The 24158-nt window shown below is 41.6% G+C and overlaps 1 protein-coding gene across 18 annotated transcripts in view; it reads right to left on the bottom strand.

The window, feature by feature from the left end:
- The window catches only part of USP54 (ubiquitin specific peptidase 54), a 127799-nt gene that overhangs the window by 8763 nt on the left and 94878 nt on the right, over nt 1–24158 (bottom strand). For 14 of the 18 annotated variants that reach the window (XM_040242380.1, XM_040242390.1, XM_040242396.1 and 11 more), the window contains 8 exons: nt 22226–22357; nt 21681–22061; nt 21194–21428; nt 20421–20554; nt 17201–17368; nt 14635–14754; nt 13521–13716; nt 10327–11714 (listed from right to left, as the gene is read on the bottom strand). In XM_040242380.1, the coding sequence (XP_040098314.1) occupies nt 10327–11714; nt 13521–13716; nt 14635–14754; nt 17201–17368; nt 20421–20554; nt 21194–21428; nt 21681–22061; nt 22226–22357 (2754 nt within the window). Of the gene's footprint in view, nt 1–10326; nt 11715–13520; nt 13717–14634; nt 14755–17200; nt 17369–20420; nt 20555–21193; nt 21429–21680; nt 22062–22225; nt 22358–24158 lie in introns of those variants that run through there. The other 4 variants (XM_040242388.1, XM_040242394.1, XM_040242397.1 and 1 more) reach the window with 3 other exon arrangements.

Raw genomic sequence — 24158 nt, 5'->3', positions numbered from 1 at the left:
CTATAATAAAAACATCAGGTATGTTATGATCCCATTTATACGAAATTATTCCTCTTTTTCTTTTAAAGCCATTTCTTCAGTGACTGTGATGGGCAGTCAGATTTAAGAATTATAGCTGTAATGGTTAGAGTTTGCTCAGTTGCTCAGTCATGTCCGACTCTTTGTGACCCCATGGACTGTAGCCCACCAGGCTCCTCTATCCATGGGATTCTCCAGTCAACAATAGTGGAGGGGGTTGTCATTTCCCCCTCTGGGAGATCTTCCCAACCCAGGGATCAAACCCCTGTCTCCTGTGTCTCTTGCACTAGCAGGCTGATTCTTTACCACTGAGCCACCTGGGAAGCCCAGGAGCACACTGATAAGGTTAAGATGAGCTTTTTGACTAAGAATGGCTCCACGTTATTCATGGCCAAGCACTGATAAAATCCTTCATCAGACTGAACTCCTTACTTGCCTTCTGCTTCACTGATATATGAAGACTGTTGAACAGAACCTGGATCCGCTTACTTGCAGACACTTTTGCTTCATTTTTCAACCAAGTGACCTTAATAGGAACTTCTCCATGAGCCTGGCAATCTAAGAATCTAGAATTTGAAATTGCTCTAATCAAATGGGATTCCTATCTAGCGAACGAGGTAGCCACTGGAATCTCCTGAAGAGAGTAGACACTGATTCCTTTAAAGACATTTAAACAGAGGTGAAGGTAGCCTCCGTAAGGGGAACTGTTGAGGGCACTTCTGCTTTGACAGAAAGCAGAATTAAGGTGCCCCTTCATGGATCACAGCCTTGTCATAGTGAAGGGGCCTGCATAATAACACAATGAAGCTGTGAGCCATGCTGTGCGGGGCCACCCAAGACGGACAGGTCATAGTGGAGAGTTCTGATAAAACGTGGTCCATAGGAGGAGGCAATGGCAAACCACTCCAGTATTCTTGCCTCTGTTGCTGCTGCTGCTAAGTCGCTTCAGTCGTGTCAGACTCTGTGTGACCCCACAGACAGCAACCCACCAGGCTCTGCCATCCCTGGGATTCTCCGGGCAAGAACACTGGAGTGGGTTGCCATTTCCCTCTCCAATGCATGAAAGCGAAAAGTGAAAGTGAAGTTGCTCAGTCGTGTCTGACTCTTCACGACACCATGGACCACAGCCCACCAGGCTCCTCCGTCCATGGGATTTTCCAGGCAAGAGTACTGGAGTGGGTTGCCATTGCCTTCTCCGATTCTTGCCTCTAGAACCCCGTGAACAGCATGAGAAGGCAAAAAGATTATGAAACCGGAAGATGAGCCTTCCAGGTCAGAAGGTGTTCAATAAGGTACTAGGAAGGAAGGAGCAGAGAGAAAGCTCCAGAAAGAATGAAGAGGCTGGGCCAAAGCGGGAATGACACCCAGTTGTGGATGTGTCTGGTAGTGAAAAGTTGTAAAGACTGATGCTGTAAAGAACAATATTGCAAAAGAACCTGGAATATTAGGTCCATGAATCAAGGTAAACTGGATGTGGTCAAGCAGGAGATAGCAAGAGTAAACACTGACATCTTAGAAATCAGTGAACTAAAATGGAAAGGAATGGATGAATTTAATTCAGATGACAGTTGTATCTACTATTGTGGGCAAGAATCCCTTAGAAGAAATGGAGTAGCCCTCAAAGTCAACAAAAGAGACCAAAAAGCAGTTCTTGGGTGCAATCTCAAAAACGACGGAATGATCTCAGTTCATTTCAAGGCATATCATTCAACATCACAGTAATCAAAGTCTATGCCCAACCACTAATGCCAAAGAAGGTGAAGTTGAATGGTTCTGTGAAGACCTACAAGACCTTCTAGCAGTAATATCAAAAAGATGTCCTTTACATCACAGGGGATTGGAATGCAAAAGTAAGAAGTCAAATGATACCTGGAAGAACAGGCAAGTTTGGCCGTGGAATACAAAATGAACCAGGGCAAAGGCTAACAGGGTTCTGTCAGGAGAAGCATTGGTCATAACAAACACTCTCTTCCAACAATACAAGAGATGACTCTACACATGGATATCACCAGATGGTCAATATCAAAATCAGATTGATTATAATTCTTTGCAGCTATAGATGGAGAAGCTCTATACAGTCAGCAAAAATAAGACCTGGAGTTGACTGTGCCTCACATCACGAGCTCCTTACTGCAAAATTCAGATTTAAACTGAAGAACGTAGGGAAAACCACTAGGCCATTCAGGTATGACCTAAAGCAAATCCCTTATGGTTATAAACTAGAGGTGATAAAACAGATGCAAGCGCTTAGATCTAGCAGACAGAGGGCCTGAAGAACTATGGACAGAGATTCATAACACTGTATAGGAGGCAGTGACCAAAATCACCCCAAATAAAAAGAAATTCAAGAAGGCTAAGTGGTTGTCTGAGGAGGCTTTACAAACAGCTGAGAAAGAGCAGCGAAAGGCAAGGGAGAAAGGGAAAGATGTACCCAACTGAAGGCAGAGTTCCAGAGAACAGCAAGGAGAGGTAAGAAGGACTTCTTAAATGAACAATGCAAAGAAATAGAGGAAAACAATAGAATGGAAAAGACTGCAGATCTTCTCCAGAAAACTGGAGATACCAAGGGAACATTTCATGCAAAGATGGGCAAAATAAAGGACAGAATGGCAAGGACCTGAAAGAAGCAGAAGAGATTAAAAAGAGGTGGCAAGAATACACAGAAGAACCATACAAGAGGAGTCTTAATGACCCGGATAACCACGATAGTGTGGTTACTTACCTAAAGCCAGACATTCTGGAGTGCGCCTTAGGAAGCATTACTATGAACAAAGCTAGAGGAGGTGATAGAATTCCAGTTGAGCTATTTAAAATGCTAAAAGATGATTCTGTTAAAGTGCAATACTCAATATGTCAGCAAATTTGGTAAACTCAGCAGTGGCCGCAGGACTGGAAAAGGTCAGTTTTCATCCCAATTCCAAAGAAGGGCAAAGCCAAAGATTGTTCAAACTACCATACAATCATGCTCATTTCAGATGCTGGCAAGGTAACACTCAAAATCCTTCAAGCTAGGCTTCGGTAGCTTGTGAACCAAGAACTTCCGGATGTACAAGCTGAATTTAGAAAAGGCAGAGGAACCAGAGATCAGATTGTCAACATCTGTTGGATCATAGAAAAAGCAAGGGAATTTCAAAAAAATCTGCTTCATCGACTACACTAAAGCCTTTTAACTGTGTAGATCACAACAGACTGTGGAAAATTCTTAAAGAGGTATAAATACCAGAACATGTTACTTGTCTCCTGAGAAACCTGTGTGTGGGTCAAGAAGCAACAGTTAGAACCGGACATGGAACAAGTGACTGGTTCAAAATTGGGAAAGGAGTACATCAAGGCTGTATATTGTCACCCTGCTTATTATAACATATGCAGAGTACCTCATGTGAAATGCCAGGCTGGATGAATCACAGGCTGGAATCAAGATTGCTGGGACAAATACCAACAACCTCAGATATGCAGATGATACCACTTTAATGGCGGAAAGTGAAAAGGAACTGAGAGCTTCTTGATGAGGTTGAAAGAAGAGTGGAAAAGCTGGCTTAAAGCTCAACATTCAGAAAACTAAGAACATGGCATCTGGTTCCATCACTTAATGGCAAACAGATGGGGAAAAAGTGGAAACAGTGACAGATTTTATTTTCTTGGGCTCCAAAACCACTGCAGAAGGTGACTGCAGCCATAAAATTAAGACATTAGCTCCTTGGAAGGAAAGCTATGACAAACCTAGAGAGTGTGTTAAAAAGCAGAGATATCACTTTGCTGACAAAGGTCTGTCTAGTCAAAGCTATGGCTTTTCCATTAGTCATATATGGATGTGAGAGTTAGACCATAAAGATGGCTGAGCACCAAAGAATTCATGCTTTCAAATTGTGGTGTTGGAGAATACTCTTGAGAGTCCCTTCAATAGCAAGGAGACTAAACCAGTCAATCCTAAAGGAAATCAGTCCTGAATGTTCATTGGAAGAACTGATGCTGAAGCTGAAGCTCCAATACTTTGGCCACCTGATGTGAAGAGCAGACTTATTAGAAAAGACCCTGATGCTGGGAAAGACTGAAGGCAGGAGGAGAAGGGGACGACAGAGGATGAGATGGTTGGATAGCATCACCGACTTAATGAACATGGGTTTGAGTAAACTGTGGGAGATAGTGAAGGACAGGGAAGCCTGGAATGCTCCAGTGCATTGGTTGCAAACAGTCAGACAGAACTTAGAGATGAACAACTGTGAAAAGACATTTGTGGGAAAACTAGAAAAAAAATGAATACTGGCTAGTTACTATATACTGTAGTATAGTATAGTAATACTACACTATAGAGTATACAACTGGAAAAAATGAATACTGGCCAGTTACTATATAATTTCTACTACATTATATTAAGAAATTATTGCTAATTTTTTAGGTATAATAGTATCATAGTTCGGCTTTTAAAGGGAGCTTCCCTGGTGGCTCAGTGGTGAAGAATCCATCTGCCATTGCAGGGGACACAGATTCACTCTCTGATCCAGGAAGATCCCACATACTGCCGAGCAACTAAGCCCGTGCACCACAATTGAGCCTGTGCCCTTGAGCCTGGGATCCGCAACTACTGAACCCTGCCCACCCTATAGCTCACATGCTGTAACAAGAGAAGTTACCACAATGAGAAACCTGGGCACTGCAACTAAATAAAAGCCCCTGCAGCAATAAAGACCCAGCATAGGCAAAAAGAGAAGAAAAAAAAAAAAATCCAGTGGAGAAGGGAAAGGGGAGGAGGGTCGCTAAATCAAAATAAGCCACATGTTGATAATTGGCCAAGATAATCACCATGGAAGTTAGTGATAAGTACAAAGGGGGTGATCATAATACTTTATTGTTGCTGTTCGGTCGCTCAGTTGTGTCCGACTCTTTGCGACCCCATGGACTGCGGCACGCCAGGCTTTCCTATCCTTCACAATCTCCCAGGGCTTGCTGAAACTCATGTCCATTGAGTCGGTAATGTTATCCAACCATCTCATCCTCTGTCATCCCCTTCTCCTCCTGCCTTCAATCTTGCCCAGCATCAGGGTCTTTTCTAATAAATCTGTTCTTTGCATCAGGTGGCCAAAGTATTGGAGTTTTAGCTTCAGCATCTGTCCTTCCAATGAACACCCTGGACTGATCTCCTTTAGGAGATCTCCTTTAGGATGAACACCCAGGTTGGATCTCCTTGCAGTCCAAGGGACTCTCAAGAGTCTTCTCCAACACCACAGTTCAAAAGCATCAATTCTTCAGCGCTCAGCTTTCTTCACAGTCCAACTCTCACATCCATACATGACCACTGGAAAAACCATAGCCTTGACTAGACGGATTAGAGGTTTACTGACACCTTTTTAGGGTACTGAAAAAACACTTTAAAACTGATGGTGGTGAAGAGTGGATGACTATGAATATACTAAAAAACCATTGAACTGTACACTTTAAATAGGTGAGCTGTCCAGTATGTAAATTATATATCAATAAAGCTTTTTTTTTTTAAGTAGTAAGTCAGAGAAAGACAAAAAACATATGATCACACTTATATGTGAGGTCTTAAAAGAATTAAACTCATAGAAACAGAATGCAATGATAGTTGCCAAGAGCTTGGGGTTAGGGGAAATATAGAGATATTGATCAAAGGGTACACATTTCCAATTATAAGATGAATAAGTTCTGAGAATCCTAATGTATAGCATGGTGACTATAGTTAACTATGTTGTGTTATTATATACCTGAAAGTTGCTAAGATAGTAGATCTTAATTAAATATTCTCACCACACACACACACACACACACACAACAGTAATTAGGTATGGTGATGGTTTTGTTCACGACCTTTATTGTGGTAATCACTTTGCAACATATACACGTATCAACCATCACACTGTATACCTTAAACTTACAGTGTTACTTATCAATTATAGATATAAACCTGGAGGAAGAAAGTAATTTGGTGCTTAATAAATGCTTTCCAATGAAAGAGGACTCCCCTAAAGATATATTCTATCATATATGGACCCTAACCAGCATTTTCCTTCTCGATTTCCTTCCTTCACCTATTTCTCACTTCTACTGATCTCTTCTTTATTTTGTCATGTCAGTTCTGAAAGACTCGATTTAAAAGACTAACCAAAATACAGCCTACTTTGGTTTGACAAGTTATTTTTAGGACTGATTCATCAAATGGATCTTAAAAATTAGTTTTCTTTCACTATCAAGTACAAATTAATGGTTGGTAGGTACGCCTGGAGAATCCCAGGGACGGGGGAGCCTGGTGGGTTGCCGTCTCTGAGGTCGCACAGAGTTGGACACGACTGAAGCGACTTAGCAGCAGCAGCAGCAGGTATGCCGTCATACTGCCTTCAGAAGGATAATCTTCCTGAGTTTGCTAGTATGTATCAAGAGATTTTTTTTAAGTTTAAAACTTTCAACTAGTTATTATCCTTCTAAAAGTTTATTCTAAGGAGTTTATCAGAAATGTGGCCAAACTCTTAAGTGTAAAGATACTCATCACTGTGCTATATTACCTAAAAATTGGACATAAGTATTTAACCAGAGTAGAATGGTACATTCATGTGAAGCATATTATAGTCATTAAAAGTAGTTTTTTCCAGAGGGAAAATGCTTATGGATATAAGAAAATCATGGGACTAAACTGTATCCATATTTTACAATGATTCTACTTTTGATAAAAACAATACAAATAAATATATAGTATATATGCATAAAAAACAAAACCAGCAGCAACATGGCTGGACCTATAGATTATACTAAGTGAAGTAAATCAGAGAAAGACAAATATACATCACTTCTAGGTGGAATCTAAAATGATGATACAAATGAACTTATTTATAAAACAGAAATTGACTCACAGACATAGAAACCAAACTTTTGGTTATCAAAGAGGAAAGAGGGGAAAGGATAAACTGGGAGTTTGGGATTAACATATATATACTACTATATAAGAAATATATAAACAAGGACCTATTGCATAGCACAGGTAATAGTCAATATTTTGTAATAGCCCATACTGGAAAAAAATCTGAAAAACAATACACACACACATATATGTATATATATTAACATACATATGTATACAGTCGCTCAGCAGTAAAGAATCAGCCTGCAGTGTAGGAGAAGCAGGTTTCATTCCTGGGTCAGGAGGATCCCCTGGAGGAGGAAATGGCAACTCACTCCAGTATTCTTGTCTGAAAAATTCTATGAACAGGGGAGCCTGGCGGGCTATAGTCCAAGGAGTCACAAAGAGTCGGACATAACCAAGCAAGCATGCATGCATATATATACATATGTATGCATATACATACATTATATATATTAATATATAAACTGAATCACTCTGCTGTATACTATACACCTAAAACTAATACAACTCTAAATCAACTATACTTCAATTTTTTAAAAAAGTGTATCAACCAAGGCTGGGACACAACCCAAAGCCAGAAGTAAACTCATGAAATTACTGAGTAGGGTTATCAATGATTTTTCTTACTTTCAGTTCAGTTCAGTTCAGTCGCTCAGTCGTGTCTGACTCTTTGCGACCCCATTAAACACAGCACACCAGGCCTCTGTCCATCACTAACTCCCGGAGTTCACTCAAACTCATGTCCATTGAGTCAGTGATGCCATCCAGCCATCTCATCCTCTGTCGTCCCCTTCTCCTCCTGCCCCCAATCCCTCCCAGCATCAGAGTCTTTTCCAATGAGTCAACTCTTTGCATGAGGTGGCCAAAGTATTGGAGTTTCAGCTTTAGCATCAGTCCTTCCAAAGAACACCCAGGACTGATCTCCCTTAAAATGGACTGGTCCTTGCAGTCCAAGGGACTCTCAAGAGTCTTCTCCAACACCACAGTTCAAAAGCATCAATTCTTTGGCGCTCAGCTTTCTTCACAGTCCAACTCTCACATCCATACATGACCACTGGAAAAACCATAGCCTTGACTAGACGGACCTTTGTTGGCAAAGTAATGTCTCTGCTTTTCAATATGCTATTCAGGTTGGTCATAACTTTCCTTCCCAGGAGTAAGCGTTTTTTAATTTCATGGCTGCAATCACCATCTGCAGTGATTTTGGAGCCCCAAAAAATAAAGTCTGACACTGTTTCCATTGTTTCCCCATCTATTTGCCATGAAGTGATGGGACCAGATGCCATGATCTTCGTTTTCTGAATGTTGTGCTTTAAGCCAACTTTTTCACTCTCCTCTTTCACTTTCATCAAGAGGCTTTTTAATTCCTCTTCACTTTCTGCCAAAAGGGTGGTGTTATCTGCATATCTGAGGTTACTGATATTTCTCCCGGCAATCTTGATTCCAGCTTGTGCTGCTTCCAGCCCAGCGCTTCTCATGATGTACTCTGCATATAAGTTAAATAAGCAGGGTGACAACAGACAGCCTTGACGTACTCCTTTTCCTATTTGGAACCAGTCTGTTGTTCCATGTCCGGTTCTAACTGTTGCTTCCTGACCTGCATATAGGTTTCTCAAGAAGCAGGTCAGGTGGTCTGGTATTCCCATCTCTTTCAAAATTTTCCATAGTTTATTGTGATCCACACAGTCAAAGGCTGTGGCATAGTCAATAAAGCAGAAATAGATGTTTTTCTGGAACTCTTGCTTTTTCCATGATCCAGCTGTAGAGTTGCAAAGAGTTGGACACACTGAAGCGACTTAGCATGCACCCCAAATAGCAACAATTTATTTTTTACTATAGATACTTTTAAAAATATACTTTATATATTTATATATATACTTTATATATTTTCAAAAGTATCTATAGTAAAAAAAAAAAATTGTTACTATATGGGGTGCATGCTAAGTTGCTTCAGTGTGTTCAAGTCTTTGCAACTCTGCAGACTGGAGCCCGCCGGGCTCCTATGTTCATGAGATTCTCCAGGCAAGTATACTGGAGTGAGTTGCCATGCCTTCCCTCCAGGGGATCTTCCTGATCCAGGGATTGAACCCATGTCTCTTACATCTCTTGCCTTGGCAGGAGGGTTCTTTACTACTAGTGCTACCTGGGAAGCCCAGTGTTTGGGGTAACATGTGGACTTTTTGTTTTGTTTGTACTATAATGTTTGACATTCAATTGCTTAGTTCAGTTTTAGTCACATTGTATTTTTCATATGTGCTTCTTATTCTTAAAACACTTCACATTTGTATATTCTTTCTCTGTTACATTAGACAGGATCTAACTGAGGCAAACTCCTCCTTTTCCTTCTTCTTTAGAATCTTCCCATACTGCTTTGTCCTACGTATCTAAGGATCCTAAAAATGTTATTGCAAAGTCTAGAGTGAAGATCCTAAAAAAACATATCTTAATATCAAATCTTATATTTATGTGATGATCCCCACTCTGACACTACTGGAAACAGAAGATTCTGAATAAACACTTGTTTAGCTGTAATTCAATGTTGGTTGGCAGCATGCAAAGAAGCTATACCACCTGAACTGAAGATACATTTCTCTGAGTCAATTTCACAGAATCATATGCATCACTTAAAGAGTTGCAAAGTATCTTTAAAAGAAAATCACTGAACCAATTTTCTTATAGGTAAAATCTTATATATTAAATGATTTATCCAAATTTATACTGATAGTTAATGATGGAGACAGGATGACAGTTCAGGCTTTGGATTCTTAAGTACATCAATCCTAAATTAAAAATATCCTTTATGTCTTCAGTTTATAGAACTATGTGTATACTTTGCATTTAACATTAGACTTCACTCTTCACACAATATAATCTCACAGAGTCAGTAAACAGGTACCCTACAAGCATACCTCCTTGTCTAAACCTGGTAGTTCCAGAATGGATGAGAAAAGGTCTTGATATAGCTGGTTCAGTGCAATCTGGAAATGCTACATTGGGGACCTGGCTCAGTGTGTACATCCTTGTTGCAAGCTGGATCTGGAAGCTGGCTCTTGGGATCAGTTCAGTTCCTAAGCCATAGAAGGATGACTTACCCACTCAGCCTCCCCTGTCTCATGCTGAATCACTCTCAAAGGCCTAAGAACCACTCCTTAGTATATATACTGCAGCAGCCCTGTGCATATAGTCATTGGTCTCTTTCTTTAGAAGGAGGGAACTAGCCTGTGAGTGATGATTCTGCCCTCATTCTCTACTCTAGCCAGGAAAATGTCTAGCTCTTATCATGAAGTCGTTATAAATAAAGTCAGAAATTCTCCTGCTGCCACCTAAGCTGAGGATATTATTTAGATAGAACACCATCCCCTCTTCTGATCTTATCCTCCTGCCTTCAGCTTTTCTGTGTCCCCCACACCTCCTGCCCCTGGTTGCATTCTTACCTGTTTGGCTCAGCGGGTTCCAGGCTACTTCCTGCTGCCCACATCCAGAACAGCCAGATTGAGAAACCTGAAGACTGGCTTGGTAGAGAGACTCCAATTCTGAGGTCTCCTGCTCTGTGTCCTGGTTCCAATGTGGATGCAAAATGATGTGCTTTCTTTCTGGATAGGTTACACAGGTATGGGAATCATGAGGGGAGGACTTCATTCCTGGCCCAGGGACCCCATGTGTAAGCTGAGAATCACAGAGCCTTGTGACATTCACCCAAGAATCCAAAGGCAAGGAAGTCCCCGAGTCGACACTGCTGCCCAGCTCCTTAGGCCCAGCATCTCTCACTTGAGACGGTTTCCCGTGGTAAATACCTGACTCTACCAATCTGGGCTGTCCTCCCCTAGAGGCTTCACCATTAGGCGGCCCAGAGTTCATGGCAAGAGAACGATGATTAGCAGGCTCTTCCCAGGAAGGCAGTTTGTTCCTACCATCCAAAGAGGGTTGTTGTTTTGCCCAAGACCAGTGGCCTTTCCCTTGACCCTGTGGGAAAGGAGGCTTAGAGTCGGAAGGTGGAGAGTCCTTCCTTAGACTATTTGGCAAACTTCTATCCTGGGCACCTGTTCCATCCCTGGTGGAGGCTCCATGCATCCTCTGGAACTGCTCTGCCAAAGAGCGGACAAGCCCCTTGGTGGTAGGAAACTCTGGCATAGAGGGCTCCTCGCTGCCTCGGTCCATATTTGAAGTCAATGGAGTTTTGAGGTTTGGGGTTTGGAGGCATTGGTTAGTTTTCTGTACAGTATTAGAAGAGTGAAGCACAGATGAGGAAGGAGCAGGTTTTACGGGGTGGCAGGCCCTGTACAGAGAAAGGCTAGGCTGAGCTGCTGAATTTGGAGGACCACAGCCTAGACTATGTGCATCTCCTCTCTCAGAGGTGGCTATTACTCCAATTGGCTGTGGCCAAGGCATCACCTGGGACGAGTCAGCAGGATCCCTCTGTTCTTGGAATAGCTGTTCTGGATCGGTGTCTCTTCCTTCTTGTTGGGGGAACCTGGTCCCGCTGCTATTGTCACCCCTGCAGCTTTGCAGCTCATCCTCTGATTCCCAACCATGATGAGAATTCTTCTCAGTTCTCCCTGGTGTTTTAGGTAAGCCCTGCCTGTGGAACACAGAGGGGTCAATACTGTCCACCTCAACAGAAGTAAGAAGGTTCGAGGCAGACCCACTGGGGGAATTGTGCTGTGGAGCAGACAGGGCGGATGACTCTGGGAATAATGGCGAGTGTGGCTCATGGCAGGAAGCAGGTGAGTAAATGAAAGTACTGGCCCCAAACTCCGTATTCATGTAGGGTTCCAGTTGGGCCTCCTGGCTTAACAATACTTGGAGCGGGATAGGCTGTTCACTGAAATAAATAAAGAGAGCCAGTCATAAGCTGTCTTAATTTGACAAGATTACTTACAAAAAGAACTGTTCATCTGGTTCCCATTTCTAGCTTTTCACAGAGGGAATGGTAAAAAGAAATAGAAAGACAAGCATAAGTAGAGTCAACAGATTGGAGGTTCACAAGAGAAGACATGTGGTCAGCTCATACCCAAGTAATGGGTAATATCAGTTCTCTTTATTAAATATCCTCATCAAAGTTGTACACAGTAATAGTAAGCAAAGCTCTTGCCAATATTCTTCATTACCTGTAAAGTCCCATTCCAATCATCCTCTACTTAAAAATTCAAAAACAAAAATTTCTAGTCCCACATACAGATGACAAGAGAAGGTAAGCAGAGCCTAGAGATCACTCATACCTAGGTTCCTGAGAGGCAGACCAGCCAAAAGAACCAAAAGGCCATATTTACAGAGTACAGGATGACTTGAGCTTCTGGCATTAACAGAAAGATCAACCATTTCAAGTGTATTCTTATAATCTGGATTTGATTGTTTATTCACAGAGATGCTTCCCCAAAGTAATAAATGGTGACTCTCTTGAGATCTGGGAGTGGGAGTAGGGATTAAATGCATTTAATTGGTTTCTTACTAATTGTTTTATATTTCTGATCTGAAAATCTCATTAGAAGCACTTAGATATAACCTTAATTACTCACATATATCAAGTGGCCTTAAGATTTCTGAAAAGAGTTTAGCTCCCTCAATTGCTTACATTCAAATATATCTCTGATCAGATTCTCAAATCAGCATTCAACTAGTGGAGTAAACAATAGGAGAAAAGAAGAAAATGGGAAGATCCTAGCTAGAAGCATTAAATTTCAATGATAATATACTATTGAACTTTTGTGGATATAGTAACTCTATTACCCTTATGACACTGTGAAGAATGTATTACTTATAAGGGAAACCTAATGGAGTCCAAAAGACCTGGATTTGAAATTCCATGCTTCTACCACTTACTAGCTGAGTAATCCTGGGTATCATACTTAGTTAATCCTCTCTGAGCCTGAGTTTCCTTATTTATAAACCATTGCTAAATAGTAATTCCTGTCTCCTAAGGTTATTGTGAGATAGGTAAAATAAAACAGGGAAGTATTTAGCTTACTGCCTGGGCAAATATTCAAAAAATGTTAGCTTCCTTTATAACATTTATATTCTAAAAACTACTCAGGCTTATTAACAGCCAACATTAATTCTTACTTAATTCTATCTATCCTAAGTAACAGCCAGTTTCAAGGGCTACAATGTGGGAACTATACTAATGGCCATGGGGACTTTTTTCCTATTCCTGACCGTAGGGAAGTAAAACAAAGAGAATCTTTCTGTCTCCTCTCAATCGTTCAGTCAGAGCAAGGAGGACTGCTTTCTCTGCTTCCTTAAGGGACACGAGACACTGAAATCCGCAAATAAATCACATGGTTTCTACTGCAAAGTGAAATGTAACTCAGATTGCTATGTCTAAGATCGTAATATGTAACAACTTAATAATCATGTTATTATACAAGTCCAGAGACAAACTCACCCACAGGAAATATGGACAAGTAGTCTATTTATGATGCTATACTTTCTGTATCTTTCTAGGAACTGTTAAGACAAGGACCAGCAGTGGGATGAGCTTTTCTTTGTATATCTGACCTGAGAGAAGAAATCTTTTCAGAGCACTCTTCTCTCTCCCTGGAGTCGCCAAGACAATGAGAGCTGGCTATGGAGCACCCATGGTCACTTCCTCCCCTGGCGTCCATAAACTACAGTGGTTCCCAGGCACTACCTTGTTGGCTGAGGGAGGGCTCCTCCCTGTGAGGGGAGGCAGGTTGAGGGCTGCGACGGCGGCTGAGATGATTGCTGCTGCTGCATGCGATCCTGCAGGCTCCGTGCTTTTCGAATACTGATTTGCAACTTCTTATCGACTAGGGCTCTGCTGTGCGTGCTAGAGCTGGCACCATGCAGGGCAAGTCTTAGTTTAGCTAAAATGCAAAAGAAAATATAGCAGAAACAAGAACACAAAAATACAAACAAAAATAAAAAATAAAATTCAACCAAAAATGAGCAAAGTTATGCAGTAAAACTGAAAATAGGCAGCAGAACTACAAGGCATGGAGCATGCATATGGTGCCCAGGGCACAGAGCTGCCTCTGGCAGCCAGGAACATTCATGGGAGCCATGGAGGCTGAACAGGTTCATTCAAATTTAAAAATCAAACAAACAAAAAGCTAAACTAAAATGAGTCAAGAAGATAAATTGGTGCTTCCATCTCAGATGTTACCACTCTCATTGTCCTTTGCAACTAACCTGTCCAATTCTGGTCTCCATTCTCTGCTCCCAACTCCCCCTTCCCGACAGCCAAGAGCAGAACTAAGATCCAAACCTGCGTCTGTCTTTATAGAACACAGCTTCTTGTGGGTCATATTTGAGAACCAGATACAAATTCTTAGTCCCTTGCTGTAACCCTATGGTGCAGCATACCAGGAAGGCAGGGAAGAAACGTAAAGAATCAAATATGCAGTTAAGAAGTCACTGGCCTAGGAAGTCACAGCCAATTTATTCATTTCTTCCTGCCCTAAGCTCCACTGCACTAGTCAGTAACTAGCACAAGAGCAGACTAACCTTGCCTCTGAGACCTAACTTTATTTGGGGATTATAAGATAGGTATGGCTGGATAGTTCATTTGTAGACTCCTGCTGAGATTTTTCCAGTAAATATCCACAGGCCACAGTGACAGTGCCTAGCACATTTAGGAATCTGAAAGGAAAAGATAGCTAAAGGGCCTCAGTTTGGGGGAGTGAGAGTAATGAAACCTAAAAGCTCTTTTTATCCTATCTGCACGAATAACTATCATGAAGTTAGTCAAAGGTGCCATAGCCATAGCGGTTAGAGTTACTTACAGACAGCTTCGTTACAGAGAGCCAAAGCGGCAGCACAGTCTCCCTTCTGCTCCAGACGCAGCGACTCTTCAAACACTGAGTCTGCCTCTTGCAGGGACCTCTCAAAGCCGTCACTCCTCCCTGAAAGGGCCAGCACTTTTCATTTTTATAACAACCTGTTCCAACTTTTCCTATGTACCATTGTTTCCCTTCGGTGCACGTAAATCCTCACTGCTGAGCCTCTGGTCCACCTCTACTCCAGCTGACCATTACTAGTAAGAATTCTCTGAAACATGTAGGACATCCACTTTTCTTTGCCTTAGCTGAGACCTTACCAAAGCCGTGAAAGACGGGAATGTCATTGCCCACCACGTATTTCAACTCCAAGACCTCTTACGACGGCCCTCGAGAAAGAACAAAGTACTGTCTATACCAGAAGGGTGAGTTCTTCTGCCTGGAAATGACCTGCTTCCCCACAGGATCGTAGCAAGATACATCTTGGCAATGTGTGTCCAGAACCCCAGATCTCCACCGAGACCTCCACTGCTGTTTAAGGCAAAAGTGGCTTCATGACTCTGTGGATAGCCGTGTGTAACCCTTCTTTCCTGTCCTAATTCGTAGTCCTCTCCCTACCAGCTGCACCTGGAAAATCAGTGCTCCTCTTGGGCACAGGTTCTACGGTTCCAAGCTTCAATATATCTACCAAGTCAGGAGGACCATCTTTGTTCTTGGTTTGCACACACATATCTTCCATCAGCACAGCTAAGTATTTACTTCTTTCCTGCCCTTGCTCACCAAACCTACCATAAAAGAGTCACCTTCCCACACAGTGACCATGAAACGCTGCCTTCTCCCCAAAAGTGAGTATGTGCCAAAGCAGGTACAGAAGTCGAAGAACAGTGCCAGATAAAAAGTGACAAACTACTCTAAGTGTAACTTCTGTCAAAGAATTCTCAAGTTTATGTATCCCACTGCCTTTTACTCACTTATAACCGTAAATCAGGAGTAAGCTCTAATGCAACTTCATCTGTGATTGGACTTAATGGTGAGCTTCACAAGCTCACAAGAAAAAAAATATATTATTTCCCCCATAATATCCCCATCCTCCATTAACCTCCAGCTGGACATGGTAAGAAAAGCTCTTCCATACCCCTAACATTCACTCCCCAATTCACTAATAACTTTTGGAGAATAATTGGAAAGACAGTGAAAGTAGCATTTGGGTTCTACTCCAGGCAGAGTTATGGTCCCTGGGGTAGGGGGTACACAGGCCTGAAATTTTCTCATTATATCCGAAATCAACTGAATCTATGCAACCTTTATAATCAGAGGTGGTGGCTACAGCTATTAAAAAATGTTCTCTACAGAGACATAGGAAAACTACAGCTGGCCAATCACTGTACTAAATTTTAATTCTTATCCTCCAGAATTCTTAGCACTCCATTCCTTGCTCTTCCAGGAGGTGCTAAACCAAAACATCTGGAGCACTGACAGTGAAATACAACCAGAGGGACCCACTCTCAGTTCTGATGCACTAACCAACTGACAGAGCGGGGAGAAAAGTAAGGGAGGAAGATGACAAGACCCCTCTTTCAGAAGCAACATTAACCTGAGACGCCAATGTGGTATAGCTTAAGGAAAAAAATTCAGAAAAAGCTATCTAAGTATAGGGATATCTAAGTAATTAGGAAAGGTAAGCTAATTTGGAGACAAATACAATATTCTGGGAAGTATAAAGCAACAATTGCCTTGAATCAAAAGACAGTAGAGGAGAAAAGGGGCCCCTCAAAAAGCCCAGGAAGTTTCTTTGAGTGTTGATAAGAAGAAAGAAGTGGGCAAGAGAAAGCAGCCACCCAAAACAGCCCAGGCTTCTGTTCTTTACACTGCTTTAGCACAATCTGCTGTATCTGGCTGGAGGTTCTGAACAATAAATTTATTTCATAGACAAGCAGAGATATAGGTTTCAGGGCCTATTTAAAATAGATACCTCGGCCTTTTTAAACTCTTATTTTGAAGGCTAGTCTCTCCTGGTGTAAAATGATATCTTAAAGCAATCGAAGAAAAAAACAGTAACTAATTTGGGGCAGCCAGAGCAGCTGAAATAAAGGCCAGGAAAACTGTGTGAGATTGGAAAATGAACCATCAGAGGATGAAAAGGCAGTCAGCCTCTTGTTCTTAGAACCTCCTTGGTAGATCCACTTCCCTGAAGCTCCAGGTAGGAAATCTCAAGGGCATTTTCCTGCTGAAGAAGAATTCCCCTCACAGTCAGTGTGGTTCATTCATTGCCTTTTTCTGCTGTTTCTGAACTGTGAGTAGTTTAATTTACACCTTCTATAGCTGCTCATCAGAAATACTTTTCATGAACAATGTACTATCTCTAATCTACAAGCTTTTAACAGGCCCCAAATCAGTGCCTGTCTCTATCCAACAGGCTTGTTACCTCCTACTTTAGTTCTCACTGAAATGGCTAAATTAAGATAAAATATAACTCTGCTAAAGAAACGACAGAATTTATGAGCTCAAATACCTTTTTCCTTCCCCCTCTCTCTGTCCCCATCGCCCACAACCTAATGCTCACAACAATTACCCTGATTCTGCAGTTCATCCAAGTCCATGAAGCGGCTGGGATGAGGGTTAAACCCTTTGGCTGCCTCTAATTCCTTCTCTCGTTTCCTTCGAAGTTCCTGTTCCTGTGCCCTTCTGGCCACTTCTTCCTGCAATTCATCCAGTTCAGTTTTGGAAGATATCTCCCCACCTGGAATACAAGCAAGGGAGAAGAGAAATCGCCACTTTCCCATAACCAAGACTAAGCACCTGCTATATTCCTGGTCACCACACTGCTTTTTCTTTGGAACTCTTGGCTTCAGTTTGGAATGCAAATTTGGATAGTGTTTTCCGTATCAGATTCAGGTTGAGGCCTGGGCCATGAATAATAATGAGTTATATTTATTGAGCACTTTATAACAAAAATAACAACATAGCAACTAACATTTGTTGAGTATTTACTATGTGACAGGCATAGTTGCAAGCACTTTTACCTGTATTATTTCATGTAATTCTCACAACAATATGTGAGATAGAGACTATTATTGCCCACATTTTAAGAATGAAGAAACTGAGTCACGAAGACAATAAATAGCTTCCCCAAAATAACAAAGATGGCAAATGGTAAAGCTGAATTAAAGTCAAATAGGTTAAATTCATAATCCAAGCTTTTAACTATTAAGGAGCATTCTCTACTACCACTGACTCACCAGGAAGTTTCAAGCAAGTCAATTTCTCTCCCTTAATTTCCACCTCCTTCCAAATGAGTTTGTAAAATATCTATAGTAGTAAACCTTAATTTTATCAGTGTTCATAGATGGAATCAAATAGATCTAAAAGGCTATCCATGATATATTAAGTGAAAAGCCAAGTGATATAATAATATCTATAGTATAACTTCCTTTTATTGATTTTTAAATGGTAGTAATAAGTTTACTTAGGGGTTCCCAGGTGGGTCAGTGGTAAAGAAGCCACCTGCCAATGCAGGAGACCTGAGTTCGATCCCTGGGTCAAAAAGATCCCCTGGAGAAGGAAATGGCAATCCACTGCAGTATTCTTGCCTGGGAAATTCCATGGCCAGAGGAGCCTAGTGGGCTACAGTCCATGGGGTTGCAAAAGAGTTGGACACAACTTAGCAACTAAACAACAACTACAATAAACTTATCATTATACTTGCACACAGAATACAAAGCATAGAAAGAGATGTAGAAAGATATATACCATAATAGTAACACTGCTGCTGCTGCTGCTAAGTCACTTCAGTTGAGTCTGACTCTGTGCAACCCCATAGACGGCAGCCCACCAGGCTCCCCCGTCCCTGGGATTCTCCAGGCAAGAACACTGGAGTGGGTTGCCATTTCCTTCTCCAATGCATAAAAGTGAAAAGTGAAAGGGAAGTCGCTCAGTCGTGTCAGACTCTTCGCGACCCCATGGACTGCAGCCCACTAGGCTCCCCCATCCATGGGATTTTCCAGGCAAGAGTACTGGAGTGGGGTGCCATCGCCTTCTCCAAATGGTAACACTAGTTCCTTCAAATTGAAGAGGCACAGCGCAAGTTACCAAACTGTTGGACTTGTGTTAACCTCTGCAATTTTTTAAAAGGGTGATCAGTCACCAGATTAAAAAAAAATAGAGTTTACTATACAAGGAGGATGGCAGTATAGTATAGTATAGTATAGTATATAAGGAATTTATTCTAACTCCTTGCCAAATATCTTTTACAAGTTGAGGAATCCAGTTGGTGAATTCTATACAGCTAGTCTAGAATTAGGGCTATCAGTGAAGTCATGAGAGTCAGTCTTCAGTGTACTGAAAAGCTATTGGCTGTTAAAGAAAAGAGAAGGGAGATCAGGCTAAAGTAAGAGCACGGGTATCTCAAAGCCATGTTAGTCAATATGAGACAAAATGTGGGAAATAAACTAAACCTAAAATTTCATTGGGAAGAATAAATTTCTTCCATGAGTTTCTAACTGTAACCTACTCTAGCCCAGAATTTCAGAGATTATCTGCCCCTACATGCATTGTTCTGCTTTGCCAGATGTTAGCAGTCTATGCCCCTCACTCATACCTGAAAGACTTCAGACCTTTTCATTTCTGCTGCATATCACGCTTCCAGCCACCTCTAGGAACTTTCCGTGGTCATTAAGAGAACTGGCTGTCAAACCAGTAAAGTTCCTGGGCTCATCTCTATAGTTTGCCGTGCAGTATTCTGTCCTCATTTCCCTAGTGAGCTGGCCACAAATCTATATTCAGATGCTCATTAAATCAGATCATAATTAAACTTCTGCCCACACATGCGACTCCCAATTCATCTAACATACCAGAAAAAGAGGGGGATGATGAAACACACCTTTCAGAGAAGGTTGATTTCTAAGTTAGACAAGCAGATCCCAGAAATCCTCAGCTGACTAAACAATACTGAATACATATTATCTTCCCTCAAAAATCACAGAAAGTCTCCATTTTGGGGAGACTATATAGTTATTACCTCAATTTTCTGCTCTAAGTAAGGATCTATTCATTTTGCTTATTTGAATATGCACTCTAAGTATATATGTGTGTTGTGAGAAGAATGTAAATAGGATATAAAATCTATGACTACCTCAAATTGCTATGCTTGGTGTATGATGCCTAAAATTCCAATATTCCTTTATCTTTAAGCTTTGACTTGTGAAAATACTAGCTTCTCTTAAAGAAAGCACATTTTCACGCATTTCCAGTCACATACATCTAGTGTGAAAGAGTCAGATCATTCCTTTAGAGCTTCTTTGGAGAAGGAGGGACACAGGCACGTTCAAGAAGGAGAAACCAAGCAGGGATACTAGGCAGGATAGAGAGGCAGGGCTAAGGGTAGCTCTGACCTGCTCATTTCCCAATTTTGTCTATAGTCTACATGTCCCCCTTGTTATCTCAATTCAGAGAAATAAACAGTAAAAAGTCCATTCCCAAGAGGATGCCTCTACACCGAGGAAAGCCCCAGGACTTATTCTTCTGAGGAAAAGCAGGTGCTCCTGACACCGTTCACCATATTTCTGTTCCTTCTTGCTTCCACCAAAAGGAAAAGAGCAAGCAGGAGAGCTGTGATAGAACGACAATGAAAAAGATAAACCTGGAGAGAGAGCAGATCAAACGCCTTCACATTCACGTTCTGGTGGAATGAAGTGCAACTGCCCTCTCATTTCAAATGTGCTCAGGTTAGGCTGTTTCCCAGACAGAACTGGCAGTGAAATCCAGCTCTCCAAATCCAGCGTCCCTCCACTTACCTGAAAGGGGCTGGTTCTTTATCCAGCCACTCCTGGACACGGCGGAGTCTGCCTCCAGGATGCTGCTACTCTGAGACTTAGGGATGTGACGCCAGGAAGGGGCCAACCCTGCTGACCTCTTAGCACTTGGATCCCTTCAGAACAGAAATCAGAGGTGAGGGAAAGCATCAGAATGCTGGTAAATAGCAACATGCACAGGACCAAATTCCCTCCAAAAGCAACAACAAAAACCCAAAGCAGCAAACTAACATTAAAATATCTGCCAAACTATTTCTGAATATCAAAACACCCATTCGTTCCCCCATCTTATCACACCTCATTCACGTTTTGTGTGTGTCTGGCAGAAAACTTCTTTAATGAATTAATAAACAAATGTCCTCATATAGACTGCCTTCCTCTTTCCTACACTTTTAAGGCATCTTTGCATGTGTTAAACTGAACAGGGTCTGAGGTCAGGGAAGAGCAGTGGAAAGTATGATGATGGATTTTCGCTCTGATCGTATACAAGTTTCAATTCACTAACTCATTCTTTCATTAAAAGTTTGCCAGTTATTTTATATGTAACACTTTAAAAAAGTTGTCTCCCCTTTCTCAAATGCCTTTGCTTCTTCCCCCAGCAGAGGGTGCTGTTGCCACAGAAATCGATAGAGCACGTTTGCTTGCCCACAAGGGGGAAAGACAGTGCATCTCTTCAACTTGAGTGAGTTAAGAAGCCTCTCGGTGGCTCACACTTCTGTGAGGAACAATACAGCTATTCAAAGGCCGGACAATACCTGCAGACACTTGAGCTCTCAGGCAGGGTCGCGTCCAGGCTGACGGGGCTGCTGCTGCTGTTCCTCTCACTGCTCTCATAGCCAGATTCCATCCGCTGGAGGAGGCGAGGGTGTTGCTCTAAAAAGTGACAGCCTGGCCGCACTGGGCCCCAGATCTTGTACTGGGGGCTTGGTCCACCAGTTTTAACGTCATAGGCAGGAGGCTTGCTTGACTCATCCGGTGTAAATTCTTTTGCTATACCGATCAAAGGACAAGTGTGGAAAGAGGCAGATTTAGCATCTGCCTCAAAACAAGACAGAACTAACCCCTCCCTCTACTGACTCACCCATTGAGCTCATATCCACAACAGGCCACTCAGGAGGGTAAAATTCTTACCCTTCAAGGTAAAAATGTACCTTGCCAAGTCTACCAGAAACCCCAGGCTTTATATATATATATAAATCAACTTTATGCAAAAGCTCAATTCTTCCCTAATCATCTTCTCACCTGAATCTTCAGAAAAGGGGCTAAGCTGGGTATAGCCACTGTGCTTCCTTTTGTCCTTACTAAAGATACTATCAATATTCAGAGACTCCCGTTTGGGTCTCCATGTTGGACGGTATTTGCTAGAAGAACTGGATTTTGACTCGCTGCTGGTACTCTCTACTTCCCAGTCACGAGAGTGTAAAGGCAGGCTCCGAGGAGGTTTTTTGTCGGTCTGTTCTCCTCCCTTCCCTACACAAGGAGGTCCTAGGGTGGTCTGAGAAGCCAGGGATGGTCTGCTATGAATCATATTGCTGACTGTCTCTTTAAAATCCCTTAGCCTGTTGGTGCTGCTGGACGATTTGGAGGCATTCCTAGGAGCCTGCTTCTCTTTCAGTGTTTCTCCTAAAAACACAAAGAATGAAACAACTGTAAATGTTTAAAGCCATCATGGATACCCAGACCCCAGAGTCAAAAAAGAAAGGCCTTTGAGCAGAGAGAAGCCACAGGCTGAAGTGTGACAAAAGCAAGGCAGCGTAAAGAAAGAGAAGCTCTGCAGGGGAGCTTGCCTTCACTGTGGTACCCTGAGGCCTGAGGCTCATCGCCTTTCCTCCTGACCCGGCCAGAGCTCCTCTTGCGCTCTATCAATGACCCTTTCTTGGATGGGAGTTTCTGATTACATTCACTGTCAGTCAGGTGTCCTGAAGAAAACAAGGAAATGAGGGTAAGTTGGTATCTGAGACTGACCTCCATCCATTTGAGAACCTACTCTCCCTTTGGGATTCATGGCAGCGTCGCCAAACTTAGGGGATCAGAAGCTGTAGAGCCCAAAACTATGTATCTGATTTCAGTGCAGCAGGAATCTCTCAGTAGACAAAGGCAGAAAAGCTCAAGTATTTATCAGGAATTTCCAAATTTACAGGGTCTCCTGAGCAATGACCAGTCTCAATCTCCCTCATAATCCTTCCCGGTGACCCAGAAGGATACATCACTTGGTAGTTTTTAAAAAGCAAAAGTTTTAAAGATTATATAAGAATGTCATGTATCAATATATTTTCATTCTCATCAAATGAAGACAGAGTTTTTCTTCTATTTATTTAACAACACAAATTAAGTGGAGGCTAATTTTTGTTACATCTGATATTATCCCAGGGGCCCTAGCCTTTGCCCATGAAAGCTCTGACTGTATATGGCTTTAAGACCCAATTCTAAACATGCGTTAAGTGTGAATCATCCCAAAGGACATTTGAACTTTGAATAATTCAAATCATTCCCAGCCATAACCCAAGTCTTACCAAATTTGACTTCACCCAGAGATTACATTTCGTAGTTCCTCAATACTAATCTCTGGGAAACCCGGGAGATCTGGGCTCTTTTATGTAACTTGCCACATTTCATGACCACAGTATGTAAATGTACATACTGTATGTACATATGTATGATCTGCCCACAGTCAGATTCTAAAGGTCTAAGCTGCTGGAAGCCAAAGGTGAATTAAGCAACTGAAATAAACTGGAATGTAGACTTAAGAGGAAACCCCCTAGGGTTCTCAAAATGTCCGAGAGCTAGCAGAAATTTGCTTTCATATGTTAGTTATGAAAATCTTTATACATATTCAGGTGTAAGATGTAATGATATGGCTACATATTTACAATCACTTACCAACACAATCTTTTATTGCTTTTATCTAATAATTTGCAATCTCTGGGCTGATAAGAAAGATTTAAGAAGGGAGGAAATCAACTGGAACAACTAAATCCACAAATGTTAAACCAATGTGCACGCTTCCCCACCCCCAGCCATTCACAAACCCTTAAAATAAACCTGACTCTCCTCATTTCTCCTGTGACTTGGCTTTTCCCTGGTTCCGTTTCAGAAATATCATCTAACAAAAAGCACACTTTGCCACAGTCATTCATACAACAGTCATCAAAAGAAATCCAACATGAATCTGACCAAAACACTATATCCAACTACCAATTTATAAACAATACAGAGGACAAAGAAATATGCTAAAGTTTACCATATAGACACAATCAGCAAAATTTAGAATGAGGAGAAACTATAGCACAAACTATCTAGTTCTACAATAATAAATAGAAAGGAAGAAATAGAGGAGAAACCTGCAGATTAAAAGATATGCAAGATTTATCAACCCATTACAATGTGACTCATTTGGATTCTGAGTCAGAAAAAAAAACTACTACAAATATGAAATTTATAGACAATAGGATATTTGAACACTCACTGGTTATTTAGTGGTTTTAAGAAGTTAATGGTATGTTAAAAAATGATTATTTGATACATACTAAAATACTTATGGAAAAGGGGATATAATGTCTGGCATTTGCTTCAAAATAATCCACGAGTAGGGGAAGTGGGCAGAGGTACAGATAAAACTAGACTGACAAAGAGTTATAATTATTGAAACTAGGTGACAGGGACATGAAGGAGTTGCATACTATTCTGTATACTTTTGAATATGTTTGAGAGTCTCTCTTT

This window comes from Oryx dammah, unplaced genomic scaffold (assembly GCF_014754425.2).
Source record: "Oryx dammah isolate SB20612 unplaced genomic scaffold, SCBI_Odam_1.1 HiC_scaffold_6, whole genome shotgun sequence".
NCBI classification, from domain to species: domain Eukaryota; kingdom Metazoa; phylum Chordata; class Mammalia; order Artiodactyla; family Bovidae; genus Oryx; species Oryx dammah.
Note: the sequence above shows the minus strand (reverse complement) of the source record. Positions and strands in the feature narration are given on the sequence as shown.